The sequence below is a fragment of the Numida meleagris genome, chromosome 4, assembly GCF_002078875.1.
Source record: "Numida meleagris isolate 19003 breed g44 Domestic line chromosome 4, NumMel1.0, whole genome shotgun sequence".
Classification (NCBI taxonomy): domain Eukaryota; kingdom Metazoa; phylum Chordata; class Aves; order Galliformes; family Numididae; genus Numida; species Numida meleagris.
The window spans coordinates 8,462,289-8,479,118 of record NC_034412.1 but is presented as its reverse complement, the minus strand read 5'-3'; the positions used below and the strand labels follow the sequence as shown (position 1 = coordinate 8,479,118).

The window sequence follows — 16,830 nt, the reverse complement described above, 5'->3', positions numbered from 1 at the left end:
TAGTGTTTAGAGAGAGACAGTGAAGGTCAACCAAGCATGCAGGCTGGAGAATCTCACGTAAACTGTCATTACATTAATCTTAAAACAGCAGAACTATAATCTTCAAGTCTCAGAATGGATATGCAGAGTAGTATGTGACATTCCTTTGCTTCTTTCACTAACATCTCCCAGGAGAAAATTCCACTGAGCATCTTCCATCTGTACACTTACCACAATGCCTCCTTCTCACAGAATTGACAGGGTTGGAAGGGACCTCAAGAGATCGAGTCAGTAATTACTTTTTTTAATGCCTGAAACTTATGAGTAAGGATTCTTTCATCGGTTAAAAAAAATAGGCTGCTGATACACTTGTGTTTCTTACTCCAAACAATAACTTCAGGAAGCAAACAGGACAAAAGAGGGAAAAATTAAATAACTGAAAATTTAAACTAAAAAAAAAATCTAAACTGTCCTAAACTGTACTAAAATCTAAACTGTCCTACTGAATGGAGACAAGAAGCTTCCTTCTCTGAGCGCCACCAGAGAAAACAATTTCTTGCATGTTCAACTCATGAGCTCACTGGCAGAATCCTCTCTTATGCATTTCTCTAAGAACTGTGATTGCAAATACAATGTGATAAAGCACAGATGATTCCACCAGAAGCATACTGGTCAGACCAACGCGTGAAGCCCTTTTTCACTTTTCCATTTCACTGGAAAAATCAGAGTGATTTAAAATGGGAAAACAAGTACCTCAATATGTGGTGTTTCTCCCAGTTGTAGGTTATTAAAAATGGTTGCATAGTCCCCACTTAAATTCATTAATTCCTCGTGACTTCCTCGTTCAGTAATGCAACCTTCTTTCATGAAGATCACTTCGTCACAGTCAACAAGATACTGGAGAGAACAGCATTAAGAACAAGGCTTTATCACTGTGTCTAATAAAGAATTAGACCATGCTCTGTGCACACTTGCAAAGCTGGTTTATAAACCTAAACTACACATTCTTTAGAGACAGAGTTGTGCTCTAACAAGTCAGGGCACAGTAATCTCTAGTATAAAGGTAACTGACTAGACAGCATTACAGGAAAGTCCAAGAAAGCAAGCATGAGAGATGTAGTTAGTACCTGAAGCTGATGAGTGATGAAAAGGACAGTCTTTGACTTCAAGTGCTTCCTTATCGCACTGTTAAAAATGTGATTTCCAACATGAGCATCTAAGGCACTAAGGGGATCATCAAGAATGTAGATGTTCCTATCACTGTACAGGGCTCGAGCCAGACTGATTCTCTGACGTTGTCCTCCACTCAGATTAGCCCCTCGTTCACCAATCTGTACAGACACAAGCTCGTTATTTTATTTCTATGGCACTGTGACACAGATACTCAGAACTTAAGAGGTGACTGGAATGAAGCAGACCACAACATTTTATGTCTGTATATATACCACATATACACCATAGTATTATACATACATTCTATGGTTTAGGTGTCTACATCTTCATGAAATGCATCACACAGTCTAACTCAAGGTTAACATGCTTGAAATGTTGTAGTACTTTTTTGCTTAGCTATTTTAAATCAAATTCAAATAGGTCCTGCTTAGGCAGCAAGATTTACAACACAATGAAAAACTCCCAAACTGGTAATTTATTTGTCTAAAACATGGCATTGCTCTCAATAGCTTTGGTGCTCAAGGTGTATTCATTCAGCAGCTTGGCTTATATGCATACCGGTATTATGGTGTTCCCATTCACTCCAGTCCAGCAAACTAAAATTCTACTTTTTTTTTTTGCAACTACTAAGTAGTTTATTATAAGCAAAGTTTATACCTCTGTCAGGTCCCCATTTGGAAGGATGGCTAGGTCAGGTCTTAGACAGCAACCATTCAACACAGTATTATATCTAAAGAACATGGATTAGATAAGTAAAAAGAACACTTTTCTTTTTCCCAAAGTATCTAGCTAGTACAGCATTATTTCACCTTCTACACTACTAGTAGACATTCCACCAGCCTTAAGCCAACGATTTGCCTTGGATTCCCAAGAGAAAACTTGAGAAGTTGATAATAAATTATTATCCCATGTCCTGGAAAGGTAAGGAGGCAATTTCTTTTCAAGGATTGCTAGCATTAGTCCCAGGGGCGGCCTCCACTAGAAGAAGGTCATGTAAGGTGCCCAAACATAGCAAACAGGAGTTATTGTACTTAAAGAGGGCAAGGCCAGGACAGCAAGAGCAAATGTCATTTCAGTGCCGCTCCACAGCAGCTGCTACAAGCAGAGGTCAGATGGGACTCGGGCATGAGGTACAGCCCTCACTGCAAGTGAGCACTGACAGCCATCAGCCACAGCAACCACACGCAAGAGATTCAGGCTCTTAAATGAATCTTAAAGGGGTCTGAAAGACTTCTAAAAGCAGGGGTAGGTTTTAATTGCAGCACACTCTGTATTAAGTTTTCCTTCACTTGGGCCAAGAATCACTAAGCTTTCATGAAAACCAGCAAACATTTCTGACAAACCTTTCTTCATCATACTCCTTGCCAAAAAGAATGTTGTCCCGAAGTGTAGCATTGAGAATCCAGGCCTGCTGGGCCACGTATGCAAATGTTCCGCTTACTGCAATGCTACCCTCCAACAGGGTCATCTGGAATTCAAAACCATGAAATTATGCCAGGCCATATCTATACACAGTCTCCTACAGTGTGTAAATAAGCAAAAATGGGAGATAAGAAAGAAGAGCAGAAGTCAAAAGAGAACGTCTCACCTGTCCTAAAATTGCTGAAATAAGTGAAGTTTTTCCACTCCCCACACTGCCGCAAATTCCAACAAGTTTTCCCTAGACAGAAAAACAACATATGTATGGTAGTCATTATACTCATCACTTAGATTCTCCATCCCTTTCAGGACTACCTTTTGTATCTCAGAGATTAAAGCCAGACAGTAATGACAGCTGAAAAAGGACAAAACAGAAATGCAAGTGAGTCAATGCTCTAATTCTCAAAAAATAAACACTGAGTCCTATTCCACTGTGGACTAAAACCAGATCAACTCCACAGGCGAAAAGGAACTTATTTTAAGATCAGTTTCCTTCTGACTGGGCCTGATACAAGCCCAAAGAATACTGCACCCAGCCAAAAGCTCCACGGCCTGCCCAAACAGAATACCCCAAAGTACTCCTGAGAGCCTGGTTTCCAAAGTCCTTTCACTGTCTTCAGTGGGTGACAGATCAGATTAGAAAAAAAAAAATCTGTGTATCTTGGTCAGAAAATAAATGAGGACATGACTGCAGCAAAAAGAAGAAAAAAAATCACAGATAAATGAAAGGTTTCACACAACTGATTTGTAACATCTGCTCAGTGTGATAAGAAAAAAACAAAGAGGGAAGGACTGAAGAAAAAGCAGAATTTAGGAGGTACGTGTCCATTAAAACTCCCTGACTGTAAGATGCAATTTGCTAAGAACCATGGGCCAAGAAAAAGCTGGAATCCAATCACTTCGAAGCACTTACCTATAATAAATTGGGTGGGCTGATACCCACATTAAACAAGTAATACATTCAGAAAAACTATTTTTCTTCCCTCTATTTAAAAAAAAAGTTAAAGTGGACAAAAAGGGTACGTAGCTGCTTTTGTATTTGTAAAAGATACCATGTATTAACTGAAAGTTTTTCTTTGACTTTTTACATGCTTTTACCTGTCTTGGAATGAGGGCTCCAGTTGTTTCTTGAAAATCTTTCTTTGTCCTTCTACTGCATAACAATCCTCAGTGAATTAGTTGCACATTTTTCAATTAAAATCCACCTTTATGTTCTATTAGAATACTTAACCAACTAATATGCTCACTCAGAATATAGTTGAAATCCTACGAATTGTCAAATGGCTGCTGGAATAAACCATCCACTGATACCTCATCTACACCTACATTTCTCTGGTGATTCCTTAAGCTCGATAGCTCAGATAGAAAGTCACAATATGAAGACTATATATCCTGCAGCATTTCACAGGCTGTTTGCAAAGACCTAGTTTGCTAAAATGGCACAGCTGTTTATATCAAGATCAGACACTGCATCTTGGATACTGCAGTTGCCATGGATTTAAAAGGAGTGCACAAAAGCAATATGCTTCATTTCACCCTCTTTATTCCAAAGGACAGCTAAATACGAGGCCTTCTGAGAGCTCGCATTTTCTCCTTTCCTCTCTTACCTTTTCTATCTCCAAGTCAATGTTGTATAGAGTCCTCTGAAGCCGAAGGTTAACCAGGTGGATGATTCTGTTCTCCTCTTCGGGGCTAGGGTGGTCATCATTGTCCACTAGAAGATGGCCCTTCTGTTCTGCCAGCACAGCTTGCTGTCCCTCATTTTGCAGCTTCATTTTCTCTTTCTTGCCCTTGGTTACTTTCTTGCCTTTTTTCACTTTGGGGGTCAACTTTGGTGAGCTCTGGACGCTGGCGTGGGAGAAGTCCCAAGCCAAGGTAGCATTTTTCACCTCTATCGCGGTGTGAGGATTGGCTGGTTTTTTCTTTATCATATGAACCTCTTCCATTAGAAATAAACTCTGATAGGAGTTGTGAGAGAGGTGTAAAGATGAGACACCTGATCAAGACTGGGAGACAAGCCTATGGCACACTCACGCAGCAAAACACATCAGGCTATATAGTGGGAGAAAGCTGAAGAGCAAAAGGTAGCTCATTAGTGTAAACTAACTCCAGGCATGCTAAGTGGCTGGGGCATTCCTGGATGTGGTGGAAGTGCTTAGATACACTAAGACTTTCAGAGAATTGCAATGATCTGGGCGCTATAGGAGACAGCCTAATTCTATTCAGACTGCTTACAACTGCAGCTCTGTAATTTCCAGACATAAAACACACAAATAGAATACATGGGTTGAAGAGGAGAGGTCACCATGACAGTGACTGACTTGTCCTGAACGCCAGCTCATGACAGAAGGAGATGGAATTACTTTTATCTTCAGCCTTTATCCTTCACCTCTTCTGCTAGAAGAACGTCATCATTCACAAATTTAGCTGACCTATGCTGGGCTGCTTGACAATAAGTAAGTCATTAAGTCCACTGCATCATATCTTCCACCACATCCATCAGTACTTACAATCAACACAGATGAAAAAGAATTTTTTTTTTTTACAGTTTAGTTAAGAGTGAAAATCATTTTATCTTATATAACTTCTGTTTTGAACTAAGAAGCCCTAGCAACTACAGACTTCTCAACTGTCAGCCCTACTTACTATTGAGACTGCTCTGCCCAAATCACACATTCATAACAAAGCCCATACCACTTACAGAGCCAAAACATCAGTGACATTTTCAACGTGCTATTAGAGTATCCCTACCTTGTGTTACATTCCTTATATAAACTAAGCTGCCTCTCTTCTCCTCTTCCCCTAAAAATTCCCTTCATTACAACTGTACTTTGGAAAACTTGATTTGGGATGAATCAATTAGAAGGTTAAACAAAAATGCTCGGAGTAATGGGATCTCTCAACCATTCTGTGCATTCCATTCTTCTATGACTATGATTTTCACGTCCAAATTTGCTTCATGAATGCATTACACAGAATCTATATACTTTTCAATATTTGTGGAAGCCTGTATGGAAATTTCTGTAGTGTCCAATACTACTATGCACTATTGTCTATGAGCAAGAAGACAAAATAAAGGCTTGTCCTCTGAGTTCATACTGAAGTGTATTCACGGGGGTTGGAGGATGAGATCGGATTGTTTCTATTATCTGGGTTTAATTTTCTGCCACCTATTTTTTTTAGTCAGGTCACAACTACATTTTATTCATATAATGGAACAGTTTTTTCAGTCACAGTTTACTCTGGAAATACAAAATCTGTTTTTCATGACTACAAATAAAACTCTAATTGCTTGTGCAAAGCGTGCTGATGTACCACGTGACATTTCCAAAAAAGTTTCACAGGCAAAATGTGAAGTTTCATTGTAGACAAGTTGCATTGCCTTTTCACGCAGATGGTCTTAAAAGAGACTGCAAGAATTATTAGTCTGTGAACCATCTAGCTCCATACCCCATCTTCAACAGTGACCAACATCAAAATCCTGAAATCATTAAATAAGTCTATTTTGCTTCCCACATCAGTACTGTCTTTAGGCTCTAATGCTCCTTGACTGGGTTTCTATTCCTTCTGCAGAATAATAATAACCTGGAGTGCTAAGCATACAGAAGAAAACTCCTCATACAGCAAAACAGCACTGTCTTCAAAGAGTACTCTTAGCATCTATTATACACATACAACACTCCACACTTACAGTTAAAACTGCAAAGCTAAAGGCCAGCTTACCTTAAATCTGTCAACAGACACAGATGCCTCAGATAAAGACTTCACTGAGAAAGGTGTTACTTTTAGAGCAAAAGTCATCGAATTAAAGACAGTAACCACTGTGAATGCCTATAAGCAAAACAAGTAAGAATCACATTTGGATGCAATACACTGAACAAACAAATGCAACCTTCTAAAGGTTACAGGAGAAAGTTAAAGCCATAGGAAAGACCCACAGAGCAAGAATAACCATTTAAAGATTCAACATACTCTGGAATGGTAGAAAACAGAGCTTTGTAACAGACCAAGACACCTTCAAGTGTTTGTACGTCCACAGAACACTGCAGACAGCAAATTCTGCATTAACTTATTCCTTGTGGAGACCTACGTTCAAATTTTATCTTAAGTCACAAGGGAGGACAGATCCGTGCTGGCTGCGTCTGAGCACACTGTGAAATGGAAACACCCTGTAATCCCAAAGTTCTATCTGAACAGTGGAAAGGAGTGCTGATTCACACTCAACGTAACACCTGTCCTGAGGAAGTTCAGGGCTGAAAGAGCATGGAATGTTTTCTGTGCAAAATACAAGACTACGCCTGCTGCCATTGCACCCATCAGACGTCCACTTCTGTCAGCCTGGCCCCAGCGGCACAGAACTAAGATCAGGCTGAAGAGAAACGGTTTAACAGAAAAGTTACTGCAGCAATACAATAAGGAATATCTTCAACATTGCTATTAACTAACCACTTACCTGAGCTGCTGTAAGATCATAGCCAAGTATCATATGGACAGAAAAGGTCACCACGCTGGCAATGACTACAACTATGGGAGCCACTCCCACTGTGATGCTCTGGAAGTAGCCCGCACGCTCCAAGATCTTACGTTCTTCCTCACGAATTTCTAGAAATATAAATAGGAGAACCACGTTTTGAGTATTTTCCAGAGGAGCACATACACAACAGACACCATCTATCACAGTATTATTTAAAAAAAAGAGCTGCCAGTAAATGTATTAAATAATTAAAAACCAGAACAAAATTTTAAAAGTTAGGATCACGGCAAGATCGCAAGCATAATTATGCTAGAAAGTGAAACTTCAGGAGCAGGACTGTTTGTCCAACCCACCAGGCATAACAAATAAGAAATGATGGATGGAGGTGTTATTACAAAGCATGCATGTCATCATCTACGGTACTATGCTAGGATGATGCACCAAGGTACTAAGCAATGGAACATCAGCACAACAGGAAACATTTACAAATTGTGTGAACTCACTTTGAACATTCTGAGAAAACGGTTTGACCCAGGCATACATTTTAATGAACTTAATGTAATTAAGAACTTCGTTCATCTTCTGCACACGTTCATCTGTTGTTGATACACATTTTCTTCTGAAATAAGCAGTGAGGCGTGATACAAACATCTGAAACAAAAAGTAACATCATGCAATATCAGTAAAACTCTGAAAGAGCTTATTTTACAGCTGAGCAGAAATGGAAGCAGGAGCAGCTAAGCAAGAGCACACTCCTCTCAGATGCAGCAACTCTCCATTGAACTCAATAGTGATACGCCCTTGGCTGAAACGTAACGCTCAGTCTCTGTACACAAGAAGTCCAACCCCGCCTCAGCGCTGCAGTTTAATTTAGCTATGAGTATTTACCTGGAAGTCCAATCTATTAGCTTTCCTATTTTCGTTTTCTAATATTTTTTTTATCATTTTGAGTTTCCTGTTTCCAAATTTCTGCTTCTCACATCACCTTCAGGAACACCTTCAATAACATGCAGTGCCAAAAAGAGCCTTAACTTAGCACATTTCAACTCCTTCTATTCAGAACCATGCATGCATCTGACCTAAGAAAAATGGAGCAGGTCTTAACTCTTTTCAACTTACCATTGCTGGGTAGAAAAGGATGAAGACAGCGGAGCCCAAGAAGCCAGTTGGGCCCAGAATAATTACATTGTAAACCATTCCTAAGATGGCCACGATAGGGCCCCCAGCCAACAAACTGCCAACTGCTGCAGCTTCAAACATCCTTTGACCGTCATTGGAACACACATTTATGAGCTGAAAAACACATGTAACAGACGACAGAGATTTAATGCACGGTTCATTCTCAAAGGAATATACTGCATACCCTTTTCCAGCCACCTATTTCTAAAATGATTCTGCAGCTTACCTCGCCAAGAGACTTCTCCTTGATGTTCTTCAGCTTGAGAATTTTCTTAAATGCCATTGTCAAGATAGCTCCACGCAGTCTAACCCCCGTGCGGTAGTTCAAGGCCCACGTTAGCGCAAGGGACCAAGACCGCACTATTTCCGTCATAAAGATGCCAAAAACTAAAAACAAGCTGTACTGCAGGTTGGACTCACTCTGCTGGGTATACTCCAAAAGATGTTTCACAACGAACGCCTACAGGAAGAAATGCAAGCTCGCGTGAACACCCCATCATCCCAGAGGACCATGCAACAACTTTATGTTAAGTTAGAAATAAGTAGGCTACTTTGCTTTTAAAAGAGCCATTTGAAAGTGTCTTCTTTCTAGAAGTAAAACACCACAGTACAAGGAGCACTGTGACAGCCCTGCTGAGAGCCAAGTGCTGAGTCAAATTTATTAAGCAAAGAGAGTTTAATTGGAGCCACATTCCTTGCAGCACGCTTCTAATCCCGTGTCTTCTAACTTAACATAAATCTGTCAGTTAGCTGAAAGCAATGCATTGTCATATAGAATTGTTTTAAAATATAGTCGCTACTTATACATCTGAGCACATTAAAAAAAAACATTCCTTTACGTGACATTAAGACCTTTTTACTTTATCTTTGGTTTGCTTCAAACGTGCTTATTTGATAAAAAGGAACAATGTACCTACAGTTGTAGAGGGGAAGAGTGAGAAGGACATTTGCAAAACATTCCTGGAAATAAACATCAGCAGTTTAATAGTAAAGAAAAAAACAAGCAGAAAGCACAAGGTACGCAACGCCACAAACCATTGGGGCAGGGGAAATAAAAAAGGGAAAAGAAACCAAATTAACCATTCAAGCCCTCCCCGTACCCTTTTTCCCCCCAAAAACATGAACACTTTACCTCAGGAATCACATTTCAAATATGACCTGCAGAAAGAACGTAGCCCCCAGAACCACCAGTTCCCACCTCGAGCTCTCTGTGGTCCAATGGCACAATATAACATCATACAACTCACAATCATCAGCGATATTAAATACTATTCACTGAGAAACAACAGGTTTTTATTTGAAATAAAGCGTCATCTTAAACGGTAACATCTCACAAACACAGTACAACATATAGAGAATTGTATAAATATACAATCTGCACATACAACATGATTATAAAGGGTTAATATCTAACAGTCTTAGCCTCTAACATAAACTATAATTGAAACTATACACAATGATAAAAATACAAAAACAGAGCAGTATGTTTTCATGAAGTCCAAAGGAAGTCAAACTCGCAGGTGCCAACAGGGGAGGCTTCCGAGGCTGCACAAATTCTGAAATCTGCTTTAAAATGTATGCTACTGTAAAGCTTCGGAGGTAACAAAAGGAGGTTTCCTACACAGCTTTTCAACAAGATGCTTTAAGATACTGGTGCTTTTGATAAGCTACTACAGAGCGGAATTACCTTTGCCCACAACAAAAAGCAACCGAAAAAAAAAAAATTGAGACCAAAGAAAATATCTGAGAAGCCTTTTTCATCACAGTCCTTTGAAGTCCTCTTGACTAAATCACGCTTTGTAAATGAGAGTTCTGCATAGTTTTATAGTTTGAAGAGAGATGGAAAAAAACAAAACCCCACTATTTCAGCAAAGGTATCGAAAGCTATAGCCCAGCACCAAGTAACAGGAAAAAAATGGAGATCGAACTCATCTGTTCTGAGGAGAATAATTCTGCATGTCAGAACCAAGGAAACATGCTGTAAATAATTTTGCTCTTTCATTTTCACAAGTGTGAATTAAAGCCAGATGTCCATTGGTTTCTAGAATGGCAACTGAGAAAATTTACATATCGATCCCTGAACAAATGTGAGGGGCTCGCATTCACAGATCTATTGCATTCCAACTTTCTCCTTACTTGGATTTAGTTTTACATCCACTGGTTGGACGACAACTGCATACAGTTGGTTTGCAGTTACTAAGAAGATTACTGACTTCTTTTTCCAGTATTCAATCCAACATATGCAACCGAGTCACTGAGCACTGGGGTGAAAATCCCCCTTATTCCTCACGAGCTGTAACTCAGCATGGTCGCAGACTGCAAGCCTTTTCTCGCACACCACAGCATTGCTGAAGGTCTCCAAGAGAGGATGTATAAAGAGAGCAGATGTTTCCTGGGGTCTCATTCCTCCCAAAACTTTCTAGTGCATTTTTTCAGCACTATTTTATAGAATCGGCATCTCCCGTGATGAAATAGAGACCAGACATTATACCCCATTTTTTTTTTTTCCAAAAGAAAGAAAGAGGAAAGAGCGGATTAAAGAATTTTGAAAAGGGAACGGAAAGAAGTCACACAGAATTAACATTTACATACAAGCACTTACTACTTGAATTCAAACTTATTTAACGAAAGGAATCCAGCATCAAGTTATTTACAAAACAAGGAAGTTGCAGTACAAAATTAAAACGATCTAACAGAAAAAAAGGAATTCCTGGGACTATTACCGTAGTAGGTGGTACTAGCTGCTTGGCTGTCTAAGCATTCTCATTGAATAAACATTACCTTACCTTTGCTCTTGGCGTTGGCTCTGCCCAGCAGGACTGCCTCATCCTGACGCAGAAAACAGCCATCCTGAAAATTCTAAAGAACAGCTTCTGTCACTGGTCCCACTGCAGCGCGGGCATCCCCACTGCAGCCAGCGTGCAACAGCACGGGGCGGGCTGCAACTGGAGCCAACTGGGAAACCGGGAAACTTACCTCCACCAGCTTACCACTCCCCCCTCCAATAACTGACCAAACTGTCAAGCTGTACTCCACTAAGATAGCAAGTTTCCCCATCTCTTGAACAGGAAGAATAGCTCTGAACAGTTGCAAATGGGTACACTGTTCAGACCCGGAGTTAAACTATGCTCAGTCATAAACAAAACTTCTCTGCTCCTTAACCCGAATGTGAAGTTTTGGTAGCTAATTAAATGGCAACAAATATTTTCGGGAGATAAATAGTACCTCACCCATACTTAGTACATTCTGATGGTTATGACAAGGCAGTCTGACACATGCGGCTGACCATTTATGGATTTAGGTACTGTGCCAGATGAACAAAATAAAATAAAACGAAGACCCTTGAAGGATCTGGAATCGACTGAAAAAAGAGGACAGAAGCCTTTCTGGTTATAACCATCACAATGTTCGTTAGCGAAGCCTCAGCTGCTGGCTGGCATTTCGAGGTCACGGACACTCCAAGTTTTTGAAGTTTAATATGATTGTTTAACTCCATTTTGCCAGTTTTCACCAATATACGAGGTCCAGTCACGTGATTTTCCTGATGTCCCTTTTTCACCTTCAGGTGACTGAAAGGGTATAACAACACAAGAAAGCACTAATGCACCAGAGGAGACAGCACAGGCATATCCATGAGGCATGCCATAAAAAAAAAAAACAGGGAGGAGGGATGGTAAAGACTCATTTTTCATGCCAAATGTTAGAAGTAAAAGGGTATCGCTCCTTATTCAGAGAAATGAATAAGGTTGTCTGCAAACAGGCAACGTCCACAGATGATTTTAAATTATCCAAATTGAACATCAATTGCAGTCATAGCTCCCAGCCTAGTCAAGTCGGTTTGTTTTCTCCTTTCCCTTCCCATTTTCATTCAGCAGTTTGGCTGAGAGAAATTGAGATGACACTACAGAAATTAGGGGATACCCTGCTGCAAGTTCGTTACTAAACACAAAAGCAGCTATCAAAGCCCTGCAGTGAAACAATGACAGAAGCTCTTCTTGGGGAAAGCTAGTGCTGTGAAAATCTTAATCATGATATATTGTTAATTACCACAGTACGTTCGTACATTTTTATAACTAGTGTGAGACAAACTATTACCATGAAAACAATACCACAGAAACATTTGTTATTCGTTTTACATAAGAGAAGGCAAGCTTTAAAAAGGGATAAAAAGCAGAAGAACATTATGATAAGACATTAAAAGCTGGAAAACATTTTTAAAGAGACATATCACCTAACAGTGCACCCAGGTGTACTTACCCCAGAAATGAACCTTCAGCTTACCAGCACACTGAAACGTGTACTACTAGCAGTAATACTGCTCCTACTCCTCAAGGGAAATGTGTAGAGAATAAATTTAGTCAAAGTTCCAACTGTAAATCTGCACAGCACGTGCAACAAACAGGTGACAAAGATGCTGTGAATGTCAAGTCCCATATGTTGTTATCTTCATTACGACCCATAGCAACAAACTGCAGCAGTTCCTAGAGGCAATAACACACTCTAACATGAACTCTACACGAAACCTGTCTGGCCAGATCTGCTTAATTATTTTTAAGTAGCGCTCTAATAAAATTGCTTGGTTCCACTTCTTGAAGACTGTGCTATTAATGCCAATGATCTAAAATTAGTGTTTTTACCAGACTGAATTTTATTGCAAGATAAATTTACAGAATTTCAAAACAAAAGGGAAAAGCAACACAACATAAAAGACCTGCACATAAGAATCTTATGCAAAAAAGATCATACGTCAGTTAAGAAATAACTTTAAACTATACTGAAAAGCAAAGAGAAAAAACAGGTGCGCATTTCCTCCAAGGTATCTAAAAGTCCCCTCCCTTTTCCAAGAGCTTGGCCTCGGTATTCAGCAACTGATTCACCAGCTGTAGGAAACCTATCTCGGATTATCGTATCACTCTGGAATTTCACCCTGAAACTTCTAGCTAGTCAAAACATTGAAATGACTCCGCAATGAAACCTTAGTATTTTACACTTGGCCATGAGATGGAGCCCTCTGGGGTTGTGAAAAAAAAGGATGGATATTACTTACTGGTCCACTAAAACCCGCAAGCTGCGTGATCATCAGACACACTATGGAAATGATGAGTCTGGTGCGGCAGAAAATCCACACAACCCTCCGGAGAGAAGCATCGTCAGGCCCACTTTCTGTAAGTTCTTCCTGCCACAGTCTCTCCAGCCTAATAAAAACAGATGCCTTATGCTATAAATCTTTTGCCATGAAAGAAGGTACAAGCTCACAGGCACTTCACTGTGAAAATTCCAAGCATTTTCTAGCTCGGAGCAACAATAATTACTTGTTTTCAAGATAAATAAACACATGGTATATTCTACGAGGTAAAGAGAAATCTCTGCATCTTGAGATATCTGTATTGTGCTATTCGTACTAAAGAGGGACAAAAAACAAAGCATCAGTGCTTTTTTTTTTTTTGCCAACATGGAGCAAGATGTTTTTACCTTCTACAGTTGATATCTGAAGACTCATGCCTTGACAAAGACCATACATCATCCATGAACAACTCCCCTTTCTTGTATGCTCTGCGAGCCAAAGGAGAGAGCCAGGAGAAGGTCATGCAGGAGAAAAGCCCAGCGTTATCAACAGGGTGCTGGTGTCTAAAAGGAAAATTAAAAAATCATAAACAAATGAAAAGGCTCTGGGCAACCTGATCTGGCTGTGGATGTCCCTGCTCATTGCAGAGAAGTTGGACTAGATGACCTTCAAGTGTCCCTTCCAACTTTAAGGATTCTGTGATTCTTTGAAAAGGAAAAAGAATTGTAAAGCCCTGAGAAAAACAAAGCCTCCTCTCATTTAAAGCACTCAGAGTTCCAAATGGCTTGTGCAAGTCACACTGGCTGAAGACATTCTAACGTTTTCAGTACCAGTCAGTAGACCTACAGCTGCAAATCTACTTTGCACAAGGCCTGAAAAGCAAATGCTGCGTCAGTCCTCCTGCAGCCTAAGGACTTACTTGGAAGTAGTCCGTATGGGTTTCAGCGCATTCAGGCCATGGTGGTATTTGCCCTTGTGATGTTCTTCATCCAGCATTCTCAGCTGGGAATGCACGGAGGTATCCAGTGGAAGCCCCTCCGCGCGAGCAGCTGCTTCCAAGGCATCCTGGCACTCGATCTGCTTTTACAAGAAAGACAGCAGAGTCAGAGTTCAAAGCTGTGTTTGAAGTCCGCGACTCCTGAATCCAGCAGCTGTGCACCTCTTCCTTCTGTAAGTCATTGCAACAACATCAACCACTGCTACTGAAATGTTTTAGAGGACAGATTTCAAAGACGCGGAAGGCACACACATTCTAGATCTGCAATAGACTGCTGCATTTGTATAATAAAAAAGCACCAGTACGTGTCTGTGTATTCAAAGGATAAATGGAGAGATTAATCTTGAGTATTGTCACAGGACCAAAAGTTTCAGGGAAAGGAAATACGACGGAAGGAAATGACAGAATCAGTTATTACATCAGTTCTTTGTAAATTCAAGGAATCAATGGCTGGCTTGTGCCATGAAGTTAAGACATACATTCTTGATGAACTTGCACCCTACCTTCTTAGTACAATTCAGATATTTCTATCCTCAGAAAAGTCAGATTGTTTTCAGAATCCTATTAAACTCCCCTCAAAAACACCTTAGGTTGGATCAAAAGAAAAATACATATTAAGCAGAACGGTATGTACTTCATCACATGCCCTGTTTTTTCTCTTTCTTTCCGAACTAAAGGGAACAAAGATAGTAATTCTGTCTGCTCCCAACCATACTTCTTAATGGCTCAGCAACTTAACAAGCATTTATAACACAAGATTTATCTCAGGAGACTCTTCCCACAGCCCCAGTAAAATGCAGCCTTTAAAATCTAATCTAACAGGAGAAAGTAAACAGCAGTGATATGGAGAAGTCAAAACTTCGCAGAGTTCAAACAAATATTTTGAAGCTACATGTGGCAAAAGTAGAAGATAAGCTCGCTATCTTCACTTGCAAAGGGCTCGCTACTGGTTCTGATGACTTAACGGAGCATTTACGGCAGAGTCACGTTATCTGTTTGCTTTCTGGTTCTTTGAAATTTAGATACTTTGTGGACCCTGGTAGAAATCTTCCTGTCTGTCTTGCAAACATAGATACCAGAAAATCGTTAAGTTCAGACTGGAAAGGACCTTTAAAGATCAGTTAGTCCACCCCCCAGTCCCCTGAAGGTACCATGTTTACCCTCATCAGTTGCCTTGCCAGGGCAAAGTTATTTTATTTCTTTGAAACTGCCCTGTAGCCTCCTAAAGACGCAACACCCCCCAAGCCTTAAATGGGCATCATTAGTAAGCATTTGATTCCTAACCTTGCGTTATATCATTTGTGCTGGAAGTGCTACCCCTTTATGTGAGACTTAGTCTGTATTATATTAACACCTAAGCATGTAACACATTAACACAATTAGCTCCCATTCACATGAAGGACAAGAACAGGAAGTTGATAATGACAGCATAAATCTGCCCTTTATTCATTTAACCAAGTGCTTAAATCCTGCCTAAGCATGTTGCCAGCAGCCTATGGTCCCAGTCTCAAAAAACATAATCCAAATCAAGAGCTGTGATTACAAAAACAGACAACAGAATGAGAAAACAAAAGAATGTCGCAACATTCTGACACGTGGAATAACTCAAAATACGTAACACTTGAAATTGAAAGACTTCTCAATTTTTATTAAATTACTGACTCACCTCCTTACCGAATCTGTCCTAATCAGGATTAATATGGGACCTGCCACAGATGTCTCAAAAGACTCTGCAGCAGAGGGAAGCTCTGCGCCAATACTGTTGGATACTGCAGAGAAATTGACAGCCAGTTTGCCACGCCACCCATTTGCAAAAGCCCCAGGCAGATCTGCCCAAGCATCCTATTTTGCTGACAGTATGCTACGCCGCAGGCTACTTGTAGAATCACTGTTAATCAGAGCACACCAGAAGGGCCTATGAGTCCAAAGCAAGACTCCCAAAAACATGTTTTTTGTCAGGATAAATGTAATGTTTTTTCAGCACTTACAAGCGAGAACATCTTTAATAGGAAAGCACAGCTGCAAGACACTGCATTTTTTAATATTCTTAAGCACTCACTGGAAAAAACAACTAAGCACTCTGAAGCTGCTCAACAGAATTGTCTCAGCAAAAGCAGGAAAAACAAACTGATAGAAGACTAGGGCACTGCCTTGCAACGGCCTGTACAATCTGTTGACGTGCAGGGAAGTAAGGGTAAGCACTGATCCCTAGTTGAGAATGTTCTCATCATCTGCACCTCATCGTCATAGCAAAGTTGTCAAAGTCTCACACATACAACCATCAAGAAACAAATGCATTACGTTCCCATACAAAAAGACTCTGTATGAAAGACTATTCAAGTCTGTGTCATGTTAGAAAATCTCTAAAGCACACAGTTTATAGCTCGGCACCATTAAAAAAGGTAAAAAGACAACGATAAATTGTTCCAAAGGACAGAAGAATAAAGAATATAGCATATTCATATAAAGAATAAAGCATGAAACAGCATCACGTCATTTCGAAAACCCAGGGCTTGCCTTCCTGAATGCCACAGCCACTACTCT

At 40.1% G+C, this 16,830-nt stretch overlaps 1 protein-coding gene across 5 annotated transcripts in view; it reads right to left on the bottom strand.

Annotated features, from left to right (window-relative positions):
• The window catches only part of ABCC5 (ATP binding cassette subfamily C member 5), a 39,093-nt gene that overhangs the window by 11,887 nt on the left and 10,376 nt on the right, over positions 1-16,830 (bottom strand). The window contains exons 3-16 of one of the 5 annotated variants that reach the window (XM_021395942.1): positions 14,209-14,369; positions 13,697-13,852; positions 13,272-13,419; positions 8,451-8,684; positions 8,165-8,338; positions 7,549-7,696; positions 7,025-7,173; positions 6,295-6,402; positions 4,179-4,529; positions 2,741-2,812; positions 2,496-2,620; positions 1,810-1,882; positions 1,107-1,310; positions 733-876 (exon numbers count right to left, since the gene is read on the bottom strand). In XM_021395942.1, coding sequence (XP_021251617.1) covers positions 733-876; positions 1,107-1,310; positions 1,810-1,882; positions 2,496-2,620; positions 2,741-2,812; positions 4,179-4,529; positions 6,295-6,402; positions 7,025-7,173; positions 7,549-7,696; positions 8,165-8,338; positions 8,451-8,684; positions 13,272-13,419; positions 13,697-13,852; positions 14,209-14,369 — 2,247 coding nt within the window. Of the gene's footprint in view, positions 1-732; positions 877-1,106; positions 1,311-1,809; positions 1,883-2,495; positions 2,621-2,740; positions 2,813-4,178; positions 4,530-4,596; positions 4,642-6,294; positions 6,403-7,024; positions 7,174-7,548; positions 7,697-8,164; positions 8,339-8,450; positions 8,685-9,137; positions 13,420-13,696; positions 13,853-14,208; positions 14,370-16,830 lie in introns of those variants that run through there. The other 4 variants (XM_021395943.1, XM_021395944.1, XM_021395945.1 and 1 more) reach the window with 4 other exon arrangements.